Source organism: Lytechinus variegatus, chromosome 2, assembly GCF_018143015.1.
Source record: "Lytechinus variegatus isolate NC3 chromosome 2, Lvar_3.0, whole genome shotgun sequence".
Lineage (NCBI taxonomy): Eukaryota > Metazoa > Echinodermata > Echinoidea > Temnopleuroida > Toxopneustidae > Lytechinus > Lytechinus variegatus.
Genome location: NC_054741.1, coordinates 82740375 through 82766878, shown reverse-complemented (window position 1 = coordinate 82766878; position 26504 = coordinate 82740375). Strand labels below are relative to the sequence as shown.

Below are 26504 nucleotides of genomic sequence, written 5' to 3'. Positions count from 1 at the left end.
ACAGGGCCCGCTGGTAGAACAGTTTTCGAAACTGAAGTGGCTACCCTGGGTAGATATGTCTATATTTATTACTTTACTTTGTAACTTTGTTGAAATTTTGGAATGAAATAAATTCGTTATCAGTCAATCAAAACCGTCACCACGATCATTTGAATTATTTTCTGTTATTTCTACAATAAACTTTATGTCAGTGTGAATTTCCCCTGTAAAAGAGCGATTTGACATGAGAAGGTCATGCATGCAAGTCCAGGAAAAAGAAAAAGAAATACAAACTCAAGTGTTTTCAATGTGGTGCAGAAGATCTACACTATCGTTTAAAAAATGCTACCCTTTCCATTAGTCCAACATTATAATTCTATTTTTTTCTCATAACCTTTCTTATTTAAATAATCTACTGTACATGGAGGGGCTTTTTGGATTGTTTGGTATGGGGGTTTAAGACCTGCCATTGATACCTCTGCCATTTTTACCTCAGCCAATTTTATCTCATTCATTTTTACCTCTGCCATTATTACCTCTGCCATTTTTACCTTCCATTTTTGCTTTTGCCATTTTTACCTCTGCCATTTTTTACATTTGCAATTTTTACCTCTGCCAATTTTTTGTTCTTTTATTTAATTTTTTTAAATTAGGAACGCTTCACGATTGTGCGTGTCATCTTTGTGCAAGGGGCCATGCTAATCTTCTCTGTATCGTTCCAATTTTAATATGTGTCAACAATTTCTTGTCGACTACCTCTGCCAATTTTACCTCTGCCAATTTTACCTCTGCCATTATTATCTTTGCCATTTTCACCTATGCCATTTTACACCAAGCCATTTTACGAGATTACTATTAGATTTAATGGTCTACTAGGACGATAGAAATTGGGTCTCTCAGCTGATTACGTATTCATGCACACGAAATTCTTGCGTAGGTGTACGATAAATTTGACTTCTTTTCTCGGTGTTGCGGCCTGACTGTTTAGACCTAGAATCTGGGAATTCGAAATAAATCTATTATGAAAATAAATAATTGGAGCTGAAAAATTTGATGGCGATCTGAAGATCATGGATTCGCGCCTGGCTTTATCTTATAGTGCAAATGATTTTTTTTTCTCGAAACAAAAAATCTCTATTAAAATTAGGAAGTAGTGTGTATAAATTCATTCAATAATCATTACATGTAATGTTTTAGCAGATATGGAGGGGAAATAAAGTGGATCCCAAAATTATGATAAGAAATATCTGTAAACACTCATGTCGTTGAAATATCAATGTTGCTGTAGTTTATTCATTTCGAGCAAGGAGGGTATGATTTGCAATCAGATTAAGAAAAAAAAAGATTGTTTGCTCTTAGTAGACTTTACTCATATTCAGAATGTATCTTGAAAATAGAAGATAAACTTTGATCTATATGCTCAGGAGACATTGATAATTAATCACGGCCAAACCACTCATATTGTTTCTGTTTGTATATATAGATGTATATACCGTTAGAAGAAAGGTTGGATAACTTTACGACCCCTTTAACTAGCAATCCTCACTGGAGATATATTATTCTTATACTTCCTCGTTATCATATTTAATTATTCATTGGTCTGATAGTATGTGCACCTATATATTAACGTCAAGGTTATTTATCGTTCCTGCCTCGTTTATATCATTCAAAGGCAATCACACTTGTTTGATAATTACAAGACTTCTAGTTATTCTAGCCTGATTTTGAGATTGAAAAAGGAGCAATAATTATGAGCGGGATTTTATCGGATTTGAGTGCCAAACAGGCCGACGCGCTTAATGCGGTAAGTATTCATCAACATTTCACCACTTATACTAGTCGGGAGGTTAACTTGGCTATACATTATTTATAATTAGGTCCGAGAATGAACTAAATGAAAAAAACTAAATAATAGAATATAATAATCTTACGGGGAAACCGATATGTTTAACATTTCACCATGAGAAAAATGTTGAAAATTAAATATTTATCTTTCATTGATTTTCAGAAAAAAATTATATTCTCTAGTTTTTGACTCATTATGTACGCTCTTAGGCTTACTCCTTGACCATGATAATTTGATCTCAGTCAGAAATAAATAAACAAGTGAAATATCTTGAATATATTAACCATTTTTTGTCACATTCCAATTTCTTCTCAGATGAGATCAAATCTTCATGATGTCTTACAAGAAGATCATGATGATCACTGCTTGTTACGATTCTTAAGAGGTGAGAATATAGGTGTAAGAAACGAATGTTTGCTTATATAGGAAATGAAACCCTAGGAACGAGTGGGCTTTTTTGAGAGAGAAAAATCAAAGAAAAATCGGACAAATAATGAGAAAGTTATGAGCATTTGAATGTTGCGATCACTAATGCTATGGAGATCCTCCGGTTGCATGGCAATGCGACGCATATGTGTGATGTCACATGTGAACAACTTTCCCTTTGATGATGGACTATAAAATACCCCAAAACGTGTCTTTTTGCTCTTTCTCATGGTGATACAATCTATCTATCTTTTCACTTTCATCCATCATTTCCGTACTCCATCCATCACAATAGCTTTCTTCGACTTTTTTTTCTCGTTCTTGCATTTATACTTATACCTACAAACCTGTCTTTTAACTTATTCTTTGAGGAATCCACACTCAACAAGCCCTGCTTTTTAGTGGATCCCTCCATTTCCTCAACATTTATTTAAATAGTAAAGATTATATAATGATTATATTGTTTCGTGTCTATTGTATATATTTACTTATATATGCCACATTGTCATACTGTATATACTTGCATATTCATTTATATCTTGTAATGATTTCTTTTGCTGTTAAAATTGATTTGAGTTGAAATGAAATAAACCAAACTGAACTGAAACTGAACTGATACAAACTCTTTTATCCATGATGTATTTTTTAAATCTGCATTACATGCCCTCCTATAGAAAGAATTAACGATCTACTGATAGGTGTTATAAAAAAAGCATTTTAAGTGAAATACATATAAAACAATGGGAAAGTTGTTCACATGATAAAAGGAATTTTGTCAATTTTTCTGGACCGAATGAAAACGGATGGAACCACCCGCAAAATATTGCTCGTCTGATGTGTTCGTTATGAATACGTTTTGAATCCGTCGGCCAGTGGCACCAGGCCTTAAAACTTTACGCACAGCTTCCGACTGTTATTAGTCCATATTTGACTTATTTTTAGAAAAAAAAATGATTTTTTTAAAATCATCTTAAGATGATGATAATAATATGGTTAGACATCAGTTGTACCTAGATGGCTACTAATCTTGCTCCTTTAACTATTTTTATTTTCATTTGATTATTATTGAGCATTTCAACAGTGTGAATCACACATTCACATAGTCAACCATGTGAACATGCTGTGAACAGTCACACTGTCGTGGCATCCACAGTGTGAACATTATGTGGATAATATTTACAGTGATCACGCTATTTGACGCCGTTTTCCTTCCAGCAAGGATTGTAAGCATTTGACAATATTATATAATTCAATGGTGAAATTGGAATAATCTCATATCCAAGTCCTTTGAAAGCATAGGGACGTTATGACGTAATGTGATATGCGCTACACAAGAACTGTGTTATTATTATTATTATTATTTAGCACGACACTAAGACATCTACCCCCTGGACATCCACCCTATAGGACATCCTCCCCCTGGACAAGTTCCCCCTAGGACAAATACCCCCGGACATCTACCCCCGGACACATGCAGTAGCGGACCGTGAACCGGAGGAGACAAAGCATGGGGGGCACTGCATTGTCTGTGAACAATGCTGTGCCCGGCCCCCCAATGCTTTGTCTCCTCCGGGTCACGGTCAGCCACTGCCCGGACATATATACCCCGGGGGTGTAGATGTCCGGTGAGTAGATGTCCGGGGGATAGTTGTCTGGGGGTAGATGCCCGGGGGTTACATGTCCAGAGAAGGGGGGGGGGTAGATGTCCTAGGGGGTTCTTTTTCCTAGGGGGTGGATGTCCTAAAGGGTAAATGTCCGGGGGAATGGTGTCCTGATATGAATTTGAATAATAACTTATTTTAAATAAACTTCCCGCCTTTACAGGGATTCTGTAATCAGAGCAGATAAGATATCAGCAATGTTCTCCATGATTATGCCATTACAGTCATTGTCATAGTTTCTTTATAAAGGCACTACACTTGAATACCAGTTCCAATATCGTCAACCTCAAATCAAAAACTTTTCAACTGATATAGGAGTGATGGAAAGAAAAAAACAATTAAGGAATCCGAAAATGCATTAAAGGGTTCAAAATGAGGCCGCTATTAATTTCAACCTTAACCACTCACATCGATTGATAATTATTGTTTGGTTATATATAAAAAGCGTTTTTTGTACTACTAATATTGTTTATATTATAGATTATTTTGTATATTGCATATGTAATCAAATTTGTTGTATTATTTTGAACACAGTAATAAAAGAAAAGCAACGCTAACCAAAATATTTTTATTGACTTCAAAATTACTTCAAAACTACATCATGTGGCTTGTACGATTCCACATGCTTAGAAATCAAACATCTGTATATTCTAATAGAATATAAAAAAAAAACGTTTGTTAATATTTTATTATAGCACGCCGATTCAACGTAAAGAAGGCTGAGGACAATTTTAGACGGGTAAGAAATTATTTCTTTATTGTCAAGACAACGACATACTATTTGGAAGTTGTGAAGAATCAGAATACAACAATGCGTTATCACTGCTTTCCAGTTAGGTGTTTTGCTTCAGAACACACCGTGATTCTCGATAATGCCGTTCATTGTGCTTCTCAGTTACCCAAATTATATGACATCATCCTATATGTAATCGAAGTTGAGAATACGTGCATTTTACGACAAAATTGATTATTTAATTGTTTTCCAAATTTTCCGAATTTGACATTTGTAAGGACAATTCGCAAACCAAAGCACTGATGGAACTTATTTTGGCCAAGGTCATTTGCTGGTTATTTGGTGGCTATTTGGTGGCTATTTGGTGTTAGGGTACGTCTAACAATTTCCCTGTTTTCAATTAAACATGATTAAAGAAAAATGATTTAAATTGTTTGAACTTCACATTCGCATTTCACTCAGATATGGTTATTGACATATTAAATCGTATGATTTTGCAATTATTTTAACGCCATATTTCCCATCCTACCATAATTAATTCATTCATTTATCTGAATAACAAAATAATAAACATATAAATAATTTTATTTTTATTTTTATCGGGGGGGGGGGATGTCTGGAGTTGGAGTAATTTCACCTCTGTTTTGATGATAAGCGGTGAGTATTAACTTTAAAACAAGAGTCTTACAGATTTTGGCATATATCTTTCATCGATATAAACTACTTTCTATTTCAAGTTTCGTGAAAGAAAAACCATTATACACGTTATATCCATGAGTTATGAGCTACAAGTACAGATTATGCTGGTGATTAATAAAGTGTTTAATGATATAGGAGTCATATTTTATCTATACACTTTCACTTTCAAGATAATTATGTGTTTGTGCATTAAGGGTATAGTGAGCAAGATTGGAAGGGGAGGATCATTATGAAAATGAATTCAAGCTCGAGTTTGGCAGATGTCTTGTCAAATACTGATTAAATATTCGACTGTCAAGAAAATAAAACATTGAATGATGTAGAAATAATCCGTTTGTGATGATTTTCTCTAAAGACAAAGCAAAATAAAATCCAAACTGTTGATAGTCGTGACAATGACAGAATAAATCATAACCAACAGGGCCCAGGGAAAGATCTTTTAACATGGGGTGCATGCAGGCTTAAATTTGTCAAGCAAAACAGATTTCCAGGTGGGGGGGGGGGGCCGCCTATGCACCACCCCATGTAAATTTTGGGGTGCATCCCAGCACCCCTGCTTCCAAGGGACATGATAACTAAAAGATTTCTTTCACGAAACTTGATGACGTTGTGTGGCCTACGATTCTCCACATTATGTATTCTTATCATTATGTCGTTTGCAGGATCTGGAGTGGCGAATAAAGAACAGAATAGATTCCATTCATGAGTGGTATGAAATACCTGAGGTAATTTATCTTTTCTCTTTTTGAATATTTTTAAAATCTCCTCCTTTCCCTGTTCTTGAACTGGTTAGATATGGATTTACTGATGAAAAGGGTTTGCATACATCTTTCCTCAAAAAGACATGATTACATTAGTCATTAGGGAAAAGGCGTGCAGAGACAGGTCCACAAAGTCATGTGATCTGAAGACGGACAGTCAACCTGTCCGAAACGTCGAGTCTCTCTACTACTCATCATTTCTACTCGCCGACTCAAGCCAGCATCTCCTCATCAGATCTACTACTCAAGCTGTTCTCACTCAACATTCCTTCCGGTTTACAGTTCTTTTCAGGACTATTTTCAAGAAAGAATACTCTACTCTCAAATCTCCACTTTCTCGCCTATCCACTTCTTCTCTTCTTCTATCCACTGTTTCTATAACACTCCACATGGTGTACCGTAAACCACATCAGCAATTGTACATGCCACCATGCAAACCTTCAAACAACATCATTAAAAGTTTGTTGAAATAATAGTAATATTATTTAATCTTCACACCATGAGGGGTCATAATGGATAATTTGATGCAACACGTATAAAGACCTATAGTTTTCATATAAATGATGACATTTTGTATATATCAATTCCTTACAGCATAGTCCAAATGGATGTCAGGTTTCAAAAATTTTCAACGATACTTTATCTGACTTTTTCTTTTTTTATGAATTAAATACCAAATTGTGCTTCTAGTTTGAATATTTTAGTAAAGTTATTTTACACGTGACGGAATATGACGGTACCAACCCGGGGGATATGAATTTGCTGCAGACGATTTATAAAAATATGACTCGCTCCATTAGTCCGACAGTATAATTTAAATTTCCTTTTTTACAATTCATTTAGGCATATAGCTTTTATGCAGGGTACGTGTTGACTGTATGGAGGTATAACATCTGCAGTTTTTACATCTGCCGTTTTTACCTCTGCCATTTTTGTCTCTTACAGTTTTACACTGAATCGCTCAGACAAAATGGCGTAATTTAAAGTTTAGTACTTCGATGTGTAGATTCAGGCTTCGTTTTTTTTAAATATTGACAAAAACAATTTTTCTTATTCGTTTAAAGATGGGTTATAACTGACAAGGTTTTGGAGGTTTGTATGAATGGTCAGTACAGAATCAGTAAAAGATAAAAAGACAACAACAACAACGTTAATCTTAATTTCCCTAAACCTTCTTTTTTATATTCTCAGGCTTGCTTGAAGTATTGGCCAGGAGGAGCTACCGGATTGGACAAAGAAGGTCACGTGGTGTGGATATGCCCTCTTGGTAACGTCGATCCCAAAGGTAGATGAAAAAAACACACACGCTATCATTCATCTATGCAACAGATGCAAATATATTTTTTTACAGAAGGTCTTATCAAACATATATTCAATTTAAATTAATGATGTAGTTTTCGAGAGTGTTAGTGCTGGCAGAGGTTGTATAATGAAATCATCCTTCGTTTGTGGAAAGGGCTCCTATTTCTTTGTTAGATCTTAATCACGGTTAAAAGAGAAAAAATATCAAGTAATGTAGGAATTGTATTACTTAACATTTTACTTCCTTGATTTTCCCAATATGAAACGGGACATCAGTTTCATATGTATCATATACATGTACATGTTATGCGTGTGATTATATAACCATTTTGCAACCTGATTATTAGCATATGGTTCTATTTCTTAATATCATGTTTACATATTTGCTGCATGTCTCTATATGAAGGAGGAAAGAGAAACACAAAACCAAAGATCAAATCATGTTTACGATCTTTTTTCTCCATCAGGACTGCTCTACTCGGTGAAAGCTGGAGACATCATCAAAACAAATATCAGCATCTTGGAGAGATTACAAAATGAACAGAAAGTCATTTCTAGAAAGGTATACTATAAGAGTAACCTTTTTGTAATCAATATGCATTTATTAATTTCAGACACTTCTAGAATAAGAAACAAAACAATTATGTTTAGATTTCATGTGCGCTTAAGAAAAAAAAAGAAAATTCAAACAAACATTTAACGTTGTAAAAAGCAATATTGTTCATTTGCAATCTTATTCGTAAGCGTTTTTTTTTATTGTGTAGTGGAAACAGGGAAATAGAACGGAGGGGTTAAAATATTGAGGAACAAAGTTAGAGCGGGGTAGCATTGTTGAATGGGGGGGGGTTCATGAACATATTATTCGATCAGCTACTTGAAGATCTTTTTTGTGGGGGGGTGGGGTTTTAAGTCTTCAGCTTAAGAACATTTTATATCTTTATTGCTACAATAAAGATTATGTATTTCATGAGGACCAAATCAAATATGCCAGCGTGAAGAAGGACTTAAGAGCTAATTTTTGCAAGTATATTTTTATTTCCTATAGTTAGACCTGCAAAAAGAATAATTATGAATTTGTTTTTTTTTAACTTATGAACTGGATTCGTATTTCACTAATAAACAAGCGCTGAAATGGTTGATATATTGACCGCAAATGGGCTCATTTTATGAATTGTTTGTAGGGATTGATGAAGAGGGTATATGTATTCCACTAATATAAAGAAAAATGCACCGCCCAAGGTGGGGGGGGGGGATAGCGGGCGGCTGGGAGCTTCCTCTCCCACGAACCTATTACATAGGTCCATGCCCACCTGGATCTGCCTATATATGGGGGTCGGAGAGGGGTAGAGAGCTAAATGTGTGAATTTGATTGGAAAGTTGACTAGACGAAGGAGAACAGCTTTACTTCACATTGATTTGAAAGTATTAACCTGACAGAAAATATTTGTTGAAATGACTATTGATTCGTATATCTTCAGCTTGGTCGTCACATTGAAGGTGTCACATTCATCGTAGATCTTGAACACCTGAATGCAGGCCATATATGGAAACCAGGAATGACAGTCATGACAGAGGTCTGTATTATTCTATAGTGTCTTTTGCTGGGTCAAAATAATCATTATGTCTCACTGGTGTACAGATGACTCTTCCCCAAAAAAATTACGACTAAGAAAAAAAAGTAGAAAAGGAAAGAAAAAAGAAAGAGAAAGTCGTGAAACGTAATATCCTTTTTCTGAAAATTATGTAAAAAATCTATTACAAAATTTGATTTTTGTAATAAAAATGTCGAAATGTTTGCTCGCTTGCTTCGCTTGCAACTTATTAAAAAATAATACTCGATACGCCATACTTAACTCCCTCAAAGTTTTTGGCTCATTACGCCACTGATACTCCCGATAAAAATCAAGAAAGAAAAAAATATCCGTAATAATGTGAAAATGAACTTGATGTTGACCATAATAAATTCATAATGGTCAGACATAAGTTCACTAACACATTGGTTTCCAGCAATCCAATGCCAGTGATGTGTGTAGTTGTATCAACCTAATAAACTAACAAAATAAAATTACGGTTTTCATAGTTATGAAATTTCAAGAGATTATCAAAAAGAAAACTATTCAAAAACGGTTTTGTGTTTATTTTTGAATAATTTTACCGAGCTTTAACACGGATTCTTGTTTTCATCCTTTTTATTCCCAACTTAAATCAGAGTATAGACTTGGATAAGAATTCAGAAAAGTCGCTATGGTTTACAAATATTTCCTTATAGAATTTTCACAATTTGGGACACTTTAAATATAGTTATGACAAAACAAGACTGACATATTTGTACTGATAAATATAAACTGATGTATGTTTTGATTCATCCAGGAAAAGTCAAATTACGATAGAAAAATGAATCTATTCATCTGGACTTACTTTGATTGAAACAGAGGACAGTTTCACGTCCGATCCTGGACGCTTCTTCAGCTCTTCTGAATTGGCGGGAAATCGTCTTTGCCGATTGGCGCCGAAGCACCGTCGATGTTATTGTTTTGGAGACAATAGAAGAGCTGAAGAAGCGTCCCGGATCGAACGTGAAACTGTCCTCTGTTTCAATCAAAGTAAGTCCAACTTGGCATTCAGAACATTATTATCAAAGTTTGAAAATAAATGGAAAACTCTACACCCCTCATTCATGTAATAGTTTGGGCAACTTGATAGAAAACAAAATCAAATGTGTTGTCATAACCATTCAATCCTATAATGCTTCTATTTTTTTCATTCTTTATTTTGCTTTGTTTTGTATTTTATTTCATTTTGTATATGATATGTATAATATATAATGATTGTGTTTGTTATGTGTATATGAAGTTATGAAAATAAAAAAAAATCATTGAAAGAGAAAAAAAGAAAAAAAAAGTCCAGATGAATAGATTTATTTTTCTATCGTCATGATCGTACTGATAAATATTCTTTGAACAAGTTCCAAAACGTTATGATATGTGAGTGTTTTTAATACACCATGATTTTACCCACTATAGGTCGCTGCGTTGTTTGAGGAACATTATCCGGAGATCATTCATAAAATGCTGATAGTTCGACCTACTAAGATATTTCCTGCAGTCTATTTCATCTTGAAACCATTCCTCAGTGAAGGAACAAGAGCAAAGATTAAAGTACTCGGAGGTTTGTCTTACTCACACTCATGAAATTGGCACCATTACATTCGGAATTATACTTTCTGTTGTTCCCCCTTCTTCCGTTCTCCCATTATTCCTCAATCCTCCTTCTTCTTCTTCTACTTCTCCGATTGAACTTGAACATGAAGTATTATGTGTTACACTGTTCAGTAAATTTTTGAAAAGCTACTTGCATACAACTTAATCTAGTTTATGTCCCAACTTGACCAACCTTGACCATAATTATACTTATTGATCAAACCCCACGTGTCATATATATAATATTGCACTAATACAACGTGTTAAGAAGTCAAATTTTCGGATTATTTTGTTTAATAGGTAACTGGCGTGATGTCCTCCTGAAACACATAGATCCAGAAGTACTTCCGGCTTACTGGGGAGGAACCATGACAGATACTGATGGCAATCCTAACATGTGTCCTTCAAAGGTGTCTAATATTCTAAGTTTATCCTCATTGTCGAGTGATACAACGATTAATTCATCCCTGAACCCGTGGAATAAGCATTGTTTAATATTATATGATTCAGTCAAGTTGGTCCTTATTGTCAAATATGTAAAAAAAATGAAATGTTGTATAGTTAAAAAAAAATAGTGAGTGAAGGACATCATCGACTGTCTCATTTGCATGTCACTGAATTGTGCATATCACTGTTTTGTGAAAAATAAGCGAAACTTAAAAATGTCATAACTTTCTTATTTTAGATCGGATTTTTATGAAATTTTCAGTGTTAAGCTAGCTTTATTTTTATTTATTTATTCGAATCAACATTTTTGTTGGGTGGATTTGACCTTTAAAAAGCCATTTTTGCTAAAGGCAATTATATTCCATTAAACGACACCTCTCGTGCAGAAAATAAATGTCACTAACTTTCTTGTCATTTAACAGATTAATCTTGGAGGTAAAGTTCCATCGTTTTATTTTAAGAAGGGAAGTGATCTGACACATTCTGATATGACATCTCAACAGCTTCCGGGTAAGAGGTCAATAGAGGTCAAGTACAAGGTCAAGACACTTGGCAGCATATTCAGGTAAATTGCTCAACCTGTCTCCTCAGTCTATCACTTCATCAAGGATACTATATTCTAGTCTCCATATAGCTTTGCATTAATTTCGCATGCTGATTTTGTAATGAAATTTCACTGATCGGTGAAGTATTTTAATACTTACAATATTTTTTCAATAATTTCGTTTAAAAGTATGTATTTTATTTAACTTAATTATTGAGTTTCATTCTCACGTTAAAGTAGTTAAAATTCCCTTTCTTTCAGATTATCCACCTAACTTCTTATATGTATTTATTCATTTTAACTTGTTGACTATATAAAAACAGCTAGCATAGCCCTAAATAGATTTATCTGATTGGTAGGAATCAATTCAAACTAATTTTCATTTCGCCTGCTCGTTTCTGCAGGTTTCTTCAGACTATCGCTCTCTCGACGTAGATGGGGTAGTATCGCCAGCGCGGAAGTCCGAATGGGAAGATACGTTGTAGAAAGTTTATATTGTCCAGCGTCTCTTTTCATGGAATGTGCCTGGTTTTTCTGGATATGAATTGCCACCGTAATACATCTCAACAGGGGTGGTATACGAAACAGAATTTATTTGATTACAACAAGGTTTATGTTAGGGAAAACTGCAAGGAAGTTTGGAATAAGGAAGGCTGAACACAAACAAGACACAGAGACTCTTAGCAAAGCCCACTTCACAAGATCAAGAAAGAAAGAGGCCTAGTCTTAGTGACCATGTAGCCAAAATGAAACACACGATAAATTGGAATAAGAGTCATATCCTAGCTAGAAACGACAACAAATACACAGGATGGATTAGGGAGGCCATTCACATCCAGAGGAACCAGGCACATTCCATGAACAGAGACACGGGAAGTGCTGCCGATACTACCCCATCTACGTCGAGTCAGCGTTCAATTCAATTCATTTCAATACAATTTGTTTTCATTCTTCAACATAATACGAATAAATACAAGATAAATTAATTCAATTTTAATAAAAGCATGAACAAAATTCAACATTGAATAAATGATATACATATTGAGATTCCAATGAAAATTAACATGCAAATTTAAATCTATAATCAATATAATTGAATATAATCAAATCAGTATAATTATAGATCATGAGAAGAATGGAGGGGTCCACTGAAAAGCAAAGCTTGTAAAATGTGGGCCCCTTAGTCTGAAAGATGAAAATTTAATGGAGCTAACAATCCCAACTGATTTTAGATTCATGTTGACTAAACGGATCGATTTTTTTTTATAGATACTAGATCATAGGGTCAAAATGATCTTTATTGGTCAATTATATTCAGAAAGATTTATTTTCGAAGGTCGATACTACAATAGTCCGAAAACAAAGTAAGATTCGTATAGTTTATAGTTATTTTCGTAAAAACGAAATTGCGGAACAGAAAATCGAATCCTGGTAATTCTGGCACAGATGCTCTGATGAACGTACTCGATTTCATTTTTCCATTGGTTAGGTATGAATTCAAAACTGAATCTCACGATATCGCATTCGGGATTCATCGGTTGTTGGATTCAGGGGAGAAGATCTCCATACTTGATGAGAAACGATATAACAGTCATATCGTGCCTGAAGATGGAGAGGTACTATTTGAAGAACCAGGATTGTGTAAGTATTATATTCATATTCGTTTTATAGGTTAATAGTAGCAAGGATCTTCCAAGCTCCTTGATAGTAGGGAGTATTCACGCTGCGGCGAAGGACGAATTCAAGAATACAATGGATATACTAAAAATGCCCGTCAAATTACAATGAACAGCTGAGAAGTCTTTGTCGGAAATTGGTGAACTGCAACAGCGGTTTCGTCGTAAATTTCAGAGCTGAAGGAAAATGGCAAATGCGTCGTTGTCTAGAGTCCAAGACGTAACGGCTGTTCTCGATCACAAATTCACAACAAAGACTTCTTGGTTGCCCTTTGTCAAGAAGGTCATTTGACAATGTATTGTCTATGTTCTTAAAAGTGTTCTGTTTCGTGGTGCGTAAACTCCTAATGCTACACTCGCACCGGCGAATTCGACTCCTCAAAACATATATAATATAATATTGATCAGTTTGGAGTTGGTTTGGTTGGTGTAAGTGCATACGTAGCATGAAACAATTAAATTTGCGTTGACTGGCGTAAAAAAATGGATAATACAGCCAAACACCTTTTATACGCGAATCTAAAATATATCAGAATAGATTTAACTTATTGTTTGAGAGAAACGGATATGAATATTGAAGAAAAAGTATAAGGATATAAAGAGTTATTAATAATGAATGGAGGTCTGTCTCAATGAAGAATTGTCGATGCCTGGCAAATCGACTTATTTGGGGTAAGAATAGAAAATGAATTGTTAACATTCGGCAAGTCAATCTGCTCGGAATAAGGCAAGATGACGAGTTGTTAGATAGACTCCAACTCAATATTTTATTCCCTCGTAAATTCTATAGTAGTAGAAGCGATCGATTGATGTAAATTGTCCCGTTTTTTGTCCAGATCAGCAGTAAGCTAGCCCTACACTTGGAGTGGTGCAGACTTCCCAATATATAGTTCTCCGATAAAATGGTAGATTTTGTGCGACAGGGTCCGAACCTGAGACTCGTATCACGGTCTAATGAGTCTAACTCTGTGGTAAAATTATGGAGAGCCAAAAAAAAAAAAAAAAAAATTATGTTTATATTGTATACTTCTTATGTTTACTATTTTGTTTCCTTTTGCTTTCATATTCAAGAAAAATACTTCAGTTATCATTCCCAGACAATTATGAATAATTTGGGTGCCATATGGCGATGTGTCGTAATTGGCTCTATATATTAAACCACGTGCCAATATAACCCAGGGTCACTCTCCACATGGACTGCTACCCACCCATGTCTGACAACCTCAAAAATGCACCCTAAAAGGCGTAATGACATTAAGTAAATTTGCAACCCTAAATGGCGTAACCCATGAGAAAAGCCACCCTAAGTGATGCGAACAGGGAAACCCCCTAATAAACATCAAAATTGATGTTATGCCTGTGGGCGTGTGGGTATACGTGTGCTGCCCAGTATAGAGCCAGGTGGGTGTTTCATAAAGCCGTTCGTAAAGTTACGAACGACTTTACGCACGACTGGAACCTCTTCTTAGGTTATTTCTCAATTATATAGGGATGTCGCATAGCACAAGAAAGGATCACCATGCGTAAAGTCATTCGTATCTTACGAACAGCTTTATGAAACACCCACCAGGTGTAAGAGACTAATAGGACTCTACTGGGGTAAATCAAGTGCAGCGCTGGCCGCGCCGGCGTGCGTGAGGATTATTTTGTATCCCTTAAAATCGCCCTTCATGGTGTTTATGGCTTAGGTCTGCTCCCGGGTCTCCTCAAATTTGCCCAAATTTGCACCCCTAAATGGCGTAATTGTCATAATCAAATTAGCAACCCTACACTCTAAATTACAGGGATTTAAAATAAGTCCACATGGACTGCAGTTAGGGACCAATCGAATTCCGGATTTAGTGTGAATCCTTAAGATTCATTTTTAAATCTCGAAAAATTTAAATTTAAATCATTTGAGATTTAAATTTAAGTCTTTAAAATTAAAACTAGATCCAGGAAATGATTGGTCCCTAACTACAGTCCATCTGGACTTTATTTTAAATCCCTGTAATTAGGCCAAGAGCATTAGGTTTAACATGGAAATTTTTGGTAACAAGCTGATTTTTACCTGATTGTTGATTGCTGATTGTTAACTGAAATTTCCTTTCTTAAGCTTATTTTGGCCTAATGCTCTTGGACTAAATTTAGAGTGTATATAGAGAAAGAAACGGCTACACTTATAGGTGATATACCAGCGAATGGTGCTGAAATGGAACCCTTTTTGCCAATGACGTCGACGCGCCGCCCGAGTGCCTGAAATGGGACCCTTTTCGACGCTTTATCTGGACGCGGGTGCGTAGCAGGCCATGTGGAGAGTGACCCCCCGGGCAATATACCTAAAAATTATTTTAAAAAAAGCAGGTGTTCTTTTTCTATCTTCCTTTCAAATTCTCTCTCTATATATTTTGATTCTCCTTGTAGATGTGGTGAAATTCGACAATCACGGCAGTACCTTCCAGAAGACCCGAAAGCTTAGCTATTGGATGGAGGTGATTGAACCACGTCTTGAGGTCAATGAACACATGATGACAGAAACATTTGACGACATCACAAGAGACAGTGGCTACCTCGACGATAGAGGTCCGATGTCGAGACATAGGTCGACGTCATTTGAACGATCATCGACCTTACCTCGTCTTCAAACCCATGCTCAAGGACCTATGAAAGGGCTGTCGCATACACCATCTTTCTCTTAAATTCATAAGTGTGATAAAAGGTGTTGAGAATGGTCCAGTAGCTTATCTTACCACTTCCCAGACCCTTTTTGGATTGTTGAGGAGTATTAAAAATGCCAGTCAAATCACAATGCAAAGATTAGAGGTTATTGTCGAAAGTTGGTGGATCGGTGGGACAGCACATCGTCTTAGATTCGGACCGCACGAACAATTGCAAATATACCGTTTGTCCGAGTCCAGGACGACACTGTTGTTTTGATTCACCGATTTTCAACAAAGGCTACTTTTTAGGGCTTTTGACAAGAAATTATCAGCATTATAGAAAGCTTGCGCAATAAAAGGGATTGCTAAAATGCCCTATAGTGTTTGGCTAGAGCATGGACCTACTATGGCTGTAGGCACACTCCCGAGACCGAATCAAAACCGATTGGTAATACAATACATTATTTTAAAGATGTAGAACAAAATACTGGAAATTGGACGAGGAAGAAAAGTAAATAAAAGATAAAAAATTATATTCTTTTAAACTCGGACAGTTAATGTACAAGTTTATCAATAAACAATTAATAATAATGATAATTATACTTGCTTATATAGCGCTTAATACTTACTTTTCAGAAGTCTCTAAGCGCTCTACAGTATATGCAGCATAATTACCCTGGCTTTAGCAGTGCAGCTGTTACGCGCGCTGCGTTTCAAGGAATAAATTCCTGCCAGGTACCCATCCGATTCCGACAACCTCAAAAAAGCACCCTAAATGGCGTTATGACAATAAGTAAATTTGCAAACCGTTACCTTTTAATGATATGTTCGCAAACAATGAGACAATTCATAAGAACTTCTCTCGCCAGGCGAGTTCCTTTCATTTACCTCTGAATAGAACATCGTTTTAACAGAAGATATTTGTCTTACTGGTACAAAATTATGGAATCCTTTTTCAAAGGATTTCATACAATGTAATTCAATACAAAATTTCAAAGGAAAACTTATAAAAATATCTTCTGAATTCATATCAGATTATCGTTTTTTCCCAAAGTAATGTAATTCAGAACTTAATATGTAAATGTGTTTATTAATTTCTGTATGTATATATGTTTAATCGTTGTATGATTTCTGTATGCAGTGTATACTGATTCATTTATTTTTATTATTATCTATTTTTTTATTTGTTTATTTTTTTTATTCATTATGTATATTGTTTATATCTTTATATTCTATCGTATATTTAATTCATATAAAATGTACTTATGAAAGGGGGCCTTTACCCTACAAGGTCTGCTTTTTAGTTGGTCTCCTTCTCTTTCGATTTCATAGTATTATTGTATTATAGAAATGATTTAAATGTTATATTTTGTAAATATGTATATTGAACTATCATTGTAAATGTAAAAAGATTGAAAGCGAAAATAAATTGAATTGAATTGAAAAGTAAATTTCAAATCGGCAATCTGATGAGTAGATTGTGTGACTTGACACTGTCTAGTAGTATCCTTGCTTTTGATATCTGAGACAATTCTTTATTTTGTTATTTTCTTATATCTTATCTTATATTTTGATGATTATATTATTTTCTTGTAATATCACATTCTCGTTTCTGTTTCTCTTTTTAGTAAACATCCTCTTGATAATGTCTAATAGGGTTGAACAACTGCAGTTATTCTGCAACTTTTCTTTTACCCTGGCAGGCCAGTGGGTACATAAGTTCTACATGTTTTATATTCTCTATGTACATTATTATGTTGTATGTAATTGTATTATTTTTTCATAACATTCTCTATTTACCTAAATGAATAATAATAACAGTAGTAATGATGATGATGATAATAATAACAATAATAGTAATAATAATAATGATACTACTACTACTAATGATAATAACATTAATATTTAAGGACAAGTCCACCCCAACAAAAACTTGATTTGAATAAAAAGAGAAAAATTCAACAAGCATAAAACTGAAAATTTCATCAAATTCGGACGTAAAATAAGAAAGTTATGACATTTTAAAGTTTTGCTTCATTAAAAAAAACAGTTATATGCACATCTCGGTCGGTATGCAAATGAGGGAACTGATGACATCACTCACTCACTATTTCTTTTGTATTTTATTATATGAAATATGAAATATTTTGATTTTCTCGCCATTGTCATGTGAAATGAAGTTTCATTCCTCCCTAAACACGTGGAATTTCATTATTTTAACATTTTGTGCTTCAGGCAAGGAGGTCCTAATCGTCAAATTCGTAAAAATAGAAAGATTGTATAATTCCAACAATAAAAAAACAGTGAGTGAGTGACATCATCGACCCTCTCATTTGGATGTAACTCGCTGGTCCATATAACTATTTCGTTAAAAATAAGCGAAACTTTGAAATGTCATAACTTTCTTATTTTACATCCAATTTTGATGAAATTTTCAGCATTGTGCTTGTCTGATTTTTCTCTATTGGTTCAAATCAACATTGTTCTGAGGTGGACTTGACATTTGATAATAATTATTATGATGAAAATATAAATATCATTATGTCATTTTCGGTGGTATTATAATAAATGTTGTTGTCATAATTATTTACTTATTTATTTGTTTATCATTATAAAAATCCTGTCTAGATGTGTGGGCAAATATTTCCAATGGATTTACCATGTGTCTTTTACGACAACTTGTGATGTGCGTAGGATTTCTTTTTAACATCATTGAATCTTGGCTTTACCGTATACACAAATTTAATCATATTCAAGTTGTCATTTGCTTTCTATCTTACGAGGATTATGTTCTTAATATTCATTTTCATAGTTTAATTTGTATTTGGAAATAAACGAAATTTTCTTTAAAATGTTGTTTCTTTGCAATAAGAGTAACTTTCAGACAACTGCAAACTGTGAACTAAAAAAAAAGAGGAAAAAACGTTGATTGTACATGTCACCAATGCTCCTTGTCTGGGCAATAATGAGGTTAAACCTTTGTCCAAGAAACAAAAATATGACAGTTTCGAGTGTTAAATTATTATAATGTTCACTCATCTGATCGATCTCGAATATTGTTCGTGCAGCTGCAACGTCTGGACTAAATGTTACCCAAATTATCAAAGGGGTACTCCATATCGTAAATAATCGTAAGATTCACAGAGCAATGCGCTTAAAATTTCAACAAAACATGATAACAAATTATTAAGATATTGGTTTTAAAAATGTTATCAATATTTTGTAAAAACATTTACGTACGCGTCGTTTCATTAGGTTGGCTGATGATGTCATGTCCTCATTTTCCTTTTTTCTTATGTTATTTCTTAAGTTTATCCCCCACTTTTCTTCTTAATTATTTTCTTTCCTCATTTTATTTGTATGTTTCTTTCTTATCTGCCGGTCGTATTATGATTCGTGAGTATATAACATGGTGTTTAATTTATTCTTTCCCCTTCAAATCCCTTTGTTCTTTTATGTGTGATGCTAAGGTCTTAATTACCTTTAATATATCATCTAAGCAGTTCAAGTAATTAAGGATTAGCTTAGATTAGTGTTTATTTCTTTGTATTCCTTCACTGATACAAAATAATTGGTTTATTTTCATGACACATGCGATATACCTAAATACACTTGTTTATATATGTTTATATACTATGTATTTTGTGTATAACAAAAGGGACCTTATTCCACTGACAAGCTCGATCTGCATTTGTAGGTCTCTTCATCTTTCTTTTGTGATAATTCTTCTTTAAGAAAAAACATTTCATGTTAACATTTCTTTTGGTTATATTGGCATGTAGTGATTGTATGGAGGAAATTAAAGAAAGATAAATAAATGAAATAAACAGAAATTGTGATCTATAGCTTAAATTCGTTTGTTGGTTCCTCCACCTAGGACATAGACGGCTGTATTGAGGTTTCCTATATTGTTTGAAAATTGATATGGTGTTATTACATTCTAATTATTTTCAATTAAACTTAAATCCATTACATTTTGATAAAACTGTTGTTTTGATGGGGAAAATCAATGATTAAATTTAGAGGCATATGTTCAGAGTATAACAGTTTCATTCCAGCGCTTATCAACGGTCTCAATTCACATGATCTATTCGTTGGGTGATAAAGAAATACCACAAGGGTTTATCAATTACCCTTGTGGTATTGTTGGCAAACTCCCAAGGTCTTTTCCATGATATTTTACCATGGGGAAACTTTTTTTCTTGTCAAATTTGTTGGGACTGAAATAACTTTGGTTTTGTTTTGAGAACCTTTTATTTCTTGCTTGTCAAATTTCTAAATAACATTTGTTTTTAGAACATTTGCTTATCAAATTAACATCAGCACCCCCGGTAAAAAAATTGATTCCAGGGGAGCGTTTCATCAACATTTTTGTCCGACAACTTGTTAGATCTGACATCTTTCTCTGACTCTGATTGGCTGAGAGGCACTGTTACTATGGTAACTGTCGAATACAATGGGACTTGTCGGATAAAACGTCCGACAAGTCCTTTCATGAAACGCTCCCCAGGGCCTCGCATTTCACTAGGGCATTTTGTCAATAACTTCGCAGACTTATTATATAACGCAGAGATTCTTTTGTGAAAAGCCCTTCATAAGAAAGTGTAGTCTTTGACGAAAACTGGAGGATCAAAACAGCAGTGTCGTCCTGGGGGGCTTTTCATAAAAGTACCTGTCGGACCTTATCCGACAAGTACCATTTTATCCGACAGTTACCATAGGAACAGTGCCTCTCAGCCAATCAGAATCAAGCAAAGATGTCAGATCTGACAACTTGTTGGATGAAAATCTTGATGAAACGCTCCCCAGGACAGGAACGACATATTTGCATATTTTTTCCGGTTCCGAATCTTAAGGTCATCTAGTTTCCCGGTTCACCATCATTCGACAATGACCTCTAATCTGCCCATCGTGATTTGACAGACATTTTCAATAAATTATGAACGTTACTACACAGCAAAAACTGTGGTGTTAACCGGTGTACATACAGGACCACACCAGTTATTTTACACCTATAGGTGTTATTACAACACATATGGGTGTTACATTTACACTCTTTGGTGTTATGTTCAATCTCTAGGGTGTAATTTTAACACCTCAGGGTGTGGTCCTCTATTGACACCAATTGGTGTCAGTTTCAACACCACAGTTTTAAAGTGTAGAAAGCGTCATGCGAGGCAGATGCTAGAATACGCCAGTACCGTCGTATTATCGATCGATTATCGGCAATTTTGCACACGAACCGCAAATTTACAGTCCCAGTTGCACCCGTCACGCTCGGGACCCCTTTACTTGGAGCATAAACATGATAAAAGAAAACAACGCATACCCTTGCTCTGTTCAATTCAGTTATCAATTGACTCAGGTAGATTGACCTGCAATAAGTTATTTCGCGTGTCTGACAGTGAGAATCATTATGAATTTTGAAAGACTTGCATTATTTCTCATCTCGCTTTCAGGATTAACAATTTGCATGGTTTATATAATTGAAGATGATTATTATTTATCAGCAATTCAAACCATCAGAGATAAAGTGAAACTCAAGGTTAAAAACGACTTCATCACCATTCTAAACACAGAATGGCGTGCAACTGGAGCAGGTAAAAAAACATTTCTTATCTCAATCTACTATCTCTTCTCATTTTCGGTTCATATTGCTCGAAATAAAATGAAAAGCATTTAATTATAAAAACCTTTCACAAATAATGTCTGATAATTTTTTCCAAACTCAATGACGAATGATCAGGTTACTTTTATACATTATCGGAGAAAAGGAACATCAGGCTCGGACAAAGAAAGTGGAGGGCGCCTTTTGTCTGCCATATAATAGGCGCCCCTTCACTTTTGTTGTATGATCCTGACGTTCCGCCGCCTACGATATAATTATTTATTTATCAATTTATTTCCATTTTGGCTAATTATCTTTTTGAAAAAAGAAGCAGATCATATCCTGCAAACTGCAAATGCATTTGAGAAGCACGAACAAAGTGTAGTTAGTGAGCCATATAATGTTAAGATATATACAAGCGAAATGAACGAAAATAAGGTCAAGCCACTCATCTGGGGGCTTTACTATATGCCGCACGTAAAGTTTCTCACAAGAAATCTCCTACAAGTATTTGATTTGATTTAATCAATTTATTTATTGAAGGGTAAAAACACTATTCATTTACTAGGATGGTTTAAAAAAGGGCCTTGCAAAAGAAACAATATGCAGAAAAACAATACAAAAAGAACTCAATGAAATAGAATTACCGATGACACAATGAATAAAGAAAACAAAAAGTAGAATCAAATTGTTACGTATATATGTAAAATAAACAAATAAAACACAAACATCATAAGTAATATTTGTCATAATGAATCATGAGGTACTAAAAATGTTTTTATCTAATCCAAAGGTCATGAAGGTCGTTTGATATAGCGCCTTTTCCTTTCAGTTACAAAGCACTGCGCACACGCTACTCCATGTTTGGGTCAATAAAACAATAACTAAACACCTCAGAATGGTCAGCTTAGTCCATAATAATAATGATAATAATAATAATAATAGTATTAATGATAATAATTCGAATCCCAGCCATGGCGTAATTTCCTTCAGCAAGAAACTGATCCACAATGTGTTGCACTCAACCCAGGTGAGGTAAATGGGTAGGCCTACCGGTATGAAGTAATTCCTTAATAGTTGTCCTGTAGAGATGCTTCATGTGTTGATAAATTTCTTTAATGTGGTACTGGAAAGTGGTATTGTTCCAACTGAATGGTGCATAGGATTTATCGTTCCTTTTTTAAGAATAAGGGTTTAGACACTAATCCTGATAATTATAGAGGAATGACACTTCTCAGTTGTCTAGGAAAACGTTTTACTTCCATTTTGAATGATCGAATATCACAGTTTTTTTAAACTGCAAATATGCTAGGTGAAGAACAGGCCGGCTTTCGTTCTAATGATTCTTCAACTGATGATATTTTTGTTTTGAACACTCTAATTGATTTTTATCTGCAAAATAAAAAACGGTTATACTCAACCGCGTAGCCAGGATTTAATTTTGGAGGGGGCGGTAAGTGCACGCGAAGCGTGCCAACACTTACAGAGCGCGCGAAGCGCGCTCCCTAGGGGAGGGGGGAGATTTCCCCCCTCCCGCGCGGAGCGCGAAGTTTTTGACATCTCATCTCGACTCTTGCGTCTCTAATACCCCTATCAACTCGAATTAATTTGACTTGCTGTGATTAAAAACAAAACCTGTTTTCAAAAGAAAAGATGAGCGCCCCCATGGGAATTCAAATAATTTCTTTTACCGCGCGAAGCGCGTAAGCTAAGACGTTTTATAAAAAGAAATTGAGAACAAAAGTGGTATATAATGCCTACCTTAGTCACATCAGATTTGATTGTAAAAAACTTTATCCACATTAGATTTCTTTAACTCGTAAAACATAGTAGAAGCAGGTATATGCAGGGAGGAAATATTTCTTCCCGCGAATAGCTTGAAGCTATTCTATAGATAATACGAAGAAAAATGTAGCTCAAAATGTGCTAGGGATGATGCCTGGATGATGCAAGCTTAGAGAGCGACTTTTCTTTTCCCATGCACGCGAAGCACGGAGACTTCTGTGAGTTATTTTGGAAGAAAAATTGTGTTATTTCGCTCATAATATTAAGCGCTTTCTTTTGTATGATTAAGAAACTTCTGTGATATTCAAAATTTCAAATCAATGGCGCAAAACAGGACAGGAGATGGATGTGCAGCGATATAAATTTAGAATAAAGTTTCATCGTAGCAATGTGTGCATATAGCACGGCACTAATTCAATGCTCCCCCTTTGAGCAGAACTTTGCAAAAAAATTGCTTTTTGAAATCTGATAATGTCAACATTGCCTTGAATCTTTCTTGCTTACTTTTTCTAGCGGAAACTCCAGAGGAGTTGCAAAATTTATTGATTATGTGGCTAATTATTGTCAGACATGGCACTAAAAGGACAAGTCCACCCCAACAAAAACTTGATTTGAGTAAAAAGAGAAAATTTCATCAAGCATAACACTTAAAATTTCATCAAAATTGTTTTGAGGTGGACTTGACCTTTAACTGTTAATGCTAGCAAAACTATAATTATTATTTTCTTCCGTGGAAAGGTAAGGAGAATTCCTGAATTTTATGGTGGTGATCACTTGAGGTTGTAAATGACTTTGTGTACAAGCGAGAAAAGCTCTTTATTGTACGTTGGTCAAGGCAAAAAAAATTCAATCCTCAGTGGACACTCAGTGTCACTTATTTGATCATCTTGTTTCACCTGTTTTACTGTACGGTTGTCAAGTTTGGGGATATGAGTGCATAGACCAAATTGCAGTTTTCCATAGAACTTTCTCAAAATCCTACTTGTGAAAAAATTTACTTCTGATTATATGGTATATGGTGAAACTGGACGTGGGGTAATAATGAACCATATTAAGTGTGGCATGATCGGATTCTGGTTGAGATTAGTTAAGGGAAAAGAATCCAAGCACTCATTTACAATTATGAAATTTCTAAATTGTTAATGGTTGTGCTCCTCATTATTTTAATGATCTTATCTCGAAATATGTACCCTCGAGTCTAGAATTCTAAGATCTTTGGAAATAGGGTTGTTGACAACTCGTAGAGTCAAATGCTTATTTCATAATTTTCTATAGATCTCGAAAATAAATTCCTCTTGTCCTTACAGCTTTAGCTTCTCAAGATCTCAAATGTTTGAAATAATCAGGACAGTAATAGCATCAAGGAGCAAGTAGAAAGTTTCATGTAGAAGTCCACCACAGTCATGATTATACAGAAAAAAGAAAACGCACACAACATACATGCAGCGGCAGGGAAAGTTTGCAGAAATCAATAGAGGGCATGCAGTGGCAATGAGTTTTTGGTGTAATTTTTTTTATAGAAAAGGTGAATGGTATATCAGCGGTATGTATGAGATTCCCAAATGTTCGCCCCATACGGGGTTAAGCTTAGCCCACTTTCGTTTTACACTAGCGATCTTAACCCCGTACTATCGCTCTTAGCACCGCAATTGCTGGGATATAACCCTGCTTTTTTGCAGGGCCAAATAACCCCGTACTATAGGTGGGGTTAGCCCACTTTGCAAGAATGCTGTGTAAAAAGAAAGTGGGCTAAGCTTAACCCTGTACTATAGGTGGGGCTAAATGGCAATTTAGCCCCACCTATAGTACGGGGTTAAGGAAATTTTAGCCTGTGTAAAAAGGGTATAAATGATATTACACCCCTTTAAGTAACCAAATGCGGGGGCGTCGTGGTCTAGCGGTTATGACTCTCGTCTTTCAATCTAAAGGACAGGGTAGTCTAGATGATTGGTGCAAAAATATCAAGAATTGTTCAGATTGTGGTACAAGCATGACATTTGGCTGACAGGTAGAGTTAACAGTGCTGAACATTTTTAGCAGAGGGTGCCAACCTGATCTATCTCTGTATAGCAACAGTTGCTAGGTAACTTATTTACCTTAGCAACCACCAATTTGGGGGTGTTATCTTAATTCACAAACTATATTTTGACTCCTAAGCGCCTATTTCACAATCACGTATTAAGCAACATTCCAACCATGTATAGCAACAGTTGCTAAGCAACATATCTTCCATAGAAGCTATAGATAATATTCCTGAATACATAATTTAGACATTATGTTTTAATGAGAATATGGTTAGAACATTGGTCAAAGTATAAAACTTAATTAAAATAGATATCTCATATATACAAAAGAGTTCAGATGCAGTCCCAAAAATTATTTGCATAATACTCGTACATAAATAGGTAACAAACCTAATTTCGGTGTACATAATTTCATTATTTTTCTTCATCCTTTTTTTTTTTACTTATACATGACACAGCTAACACACAGAAGAAAATGATTACTGGGTCATTAAATGTGCTTACTATTAAAAAATTATATAAGATCTCTCCTGTTATGAAAACGACAGAGGGTATTGTAGTGGATGTGGCATGGGACACAGGCAAAGACACTGACCTTTGAGGGCAAAGGGAAGCTGAAATTTGATAGATATGAACTAATCGCTTCATTGGGATGTAATGTTGAGTAATATTCACATACTTACTTGTCAGTAAGGTTTTGATATTATTGAATGACTTAAATATCATGTACAGAAGACCTGAAACAGCCTCAAGCATCATTGACTGTATGTCCCCTGTATACATTGTAGCATTGTCAGCAGACCTGAAACAGCCCAGGTATCGTTGACTTGTAAATATGTAACGAAGGGGTACATTTGGTGATTATACAACAAAATCTTTTGAGAAAAATTAAGATCTATGTAGGCCTTATTGACACTAATTACTAACGCCGCATCCTACAAATCATGTGATGAAGTAGTAGACTGCAATATATTGTGTTACTTACCAGGTAATCAAAACGTATGATTGGAAAGCTCAGTGTTAAGGTGTAATCATCCTATTCGATAGGAAGATGAAATTTTCATCAATCGAAGTGTAAGAAACATTTTTCCCCATGAGGACATTATATTGCGAGACAAAGTGATAATGCCACCAGCAGAATCATTTCTATATGATCTGGACATGGCAAGAAGTA

The 26504-nt window shown here is 34.9% G+C and overlaps 1 protein-coding gene and 1 non-coding gene across 2 annotated transcripts; one reads left to right on the top strand and one right to left on the bottom strand.

Annotated features, from left to right (window-relative positions):
* Nucleotides 1–623: 623 nt before the first annotated feature.
* Nucleotides 624–732, bottom strand: LOC121409804. The gene has a single exon (XR_005969238.1). It is a non-coding gene; the product is annotated as a U6 spliceosomal RNA (small nuclear RNA).
* Nucleotides 733–1288: 556 nt separating this feature from the next.
* On the top strand, nucleotides 1289–16546 carry LOC121409655 (SEC14-like protein 2). The gene is made up of 12 exons (XM_041601565.1): nucleotides 1289–1783; nucleotides 2141–2210; nucleotides 4608–4651; nucleotides 6007–6069; nucleotides 7297–7390; nucleotides 7875–7969; nucleotides 8886–8981; nucleotides 10431–10575; nucleotides 10908–11017; nucleotides 11477–11619; nucleotides 13088–13239; nucleotides 15678–16546. The coding sequence occupies exons 1-12, from the start codon at nucleotides 1730–1732 to the stop codon at nucleotides 15950–15952; spliced, it is 1341 nt and encodes a 446-aa protein (XP_041457499.1). The 5' UTR covers nucleotides 1289–1729; the 3' UTR covers nucleotides 15953–16546.
* The last annotated feature ends 9958 nt before the right edge of the window (nucleotides 16547–26504 follow it).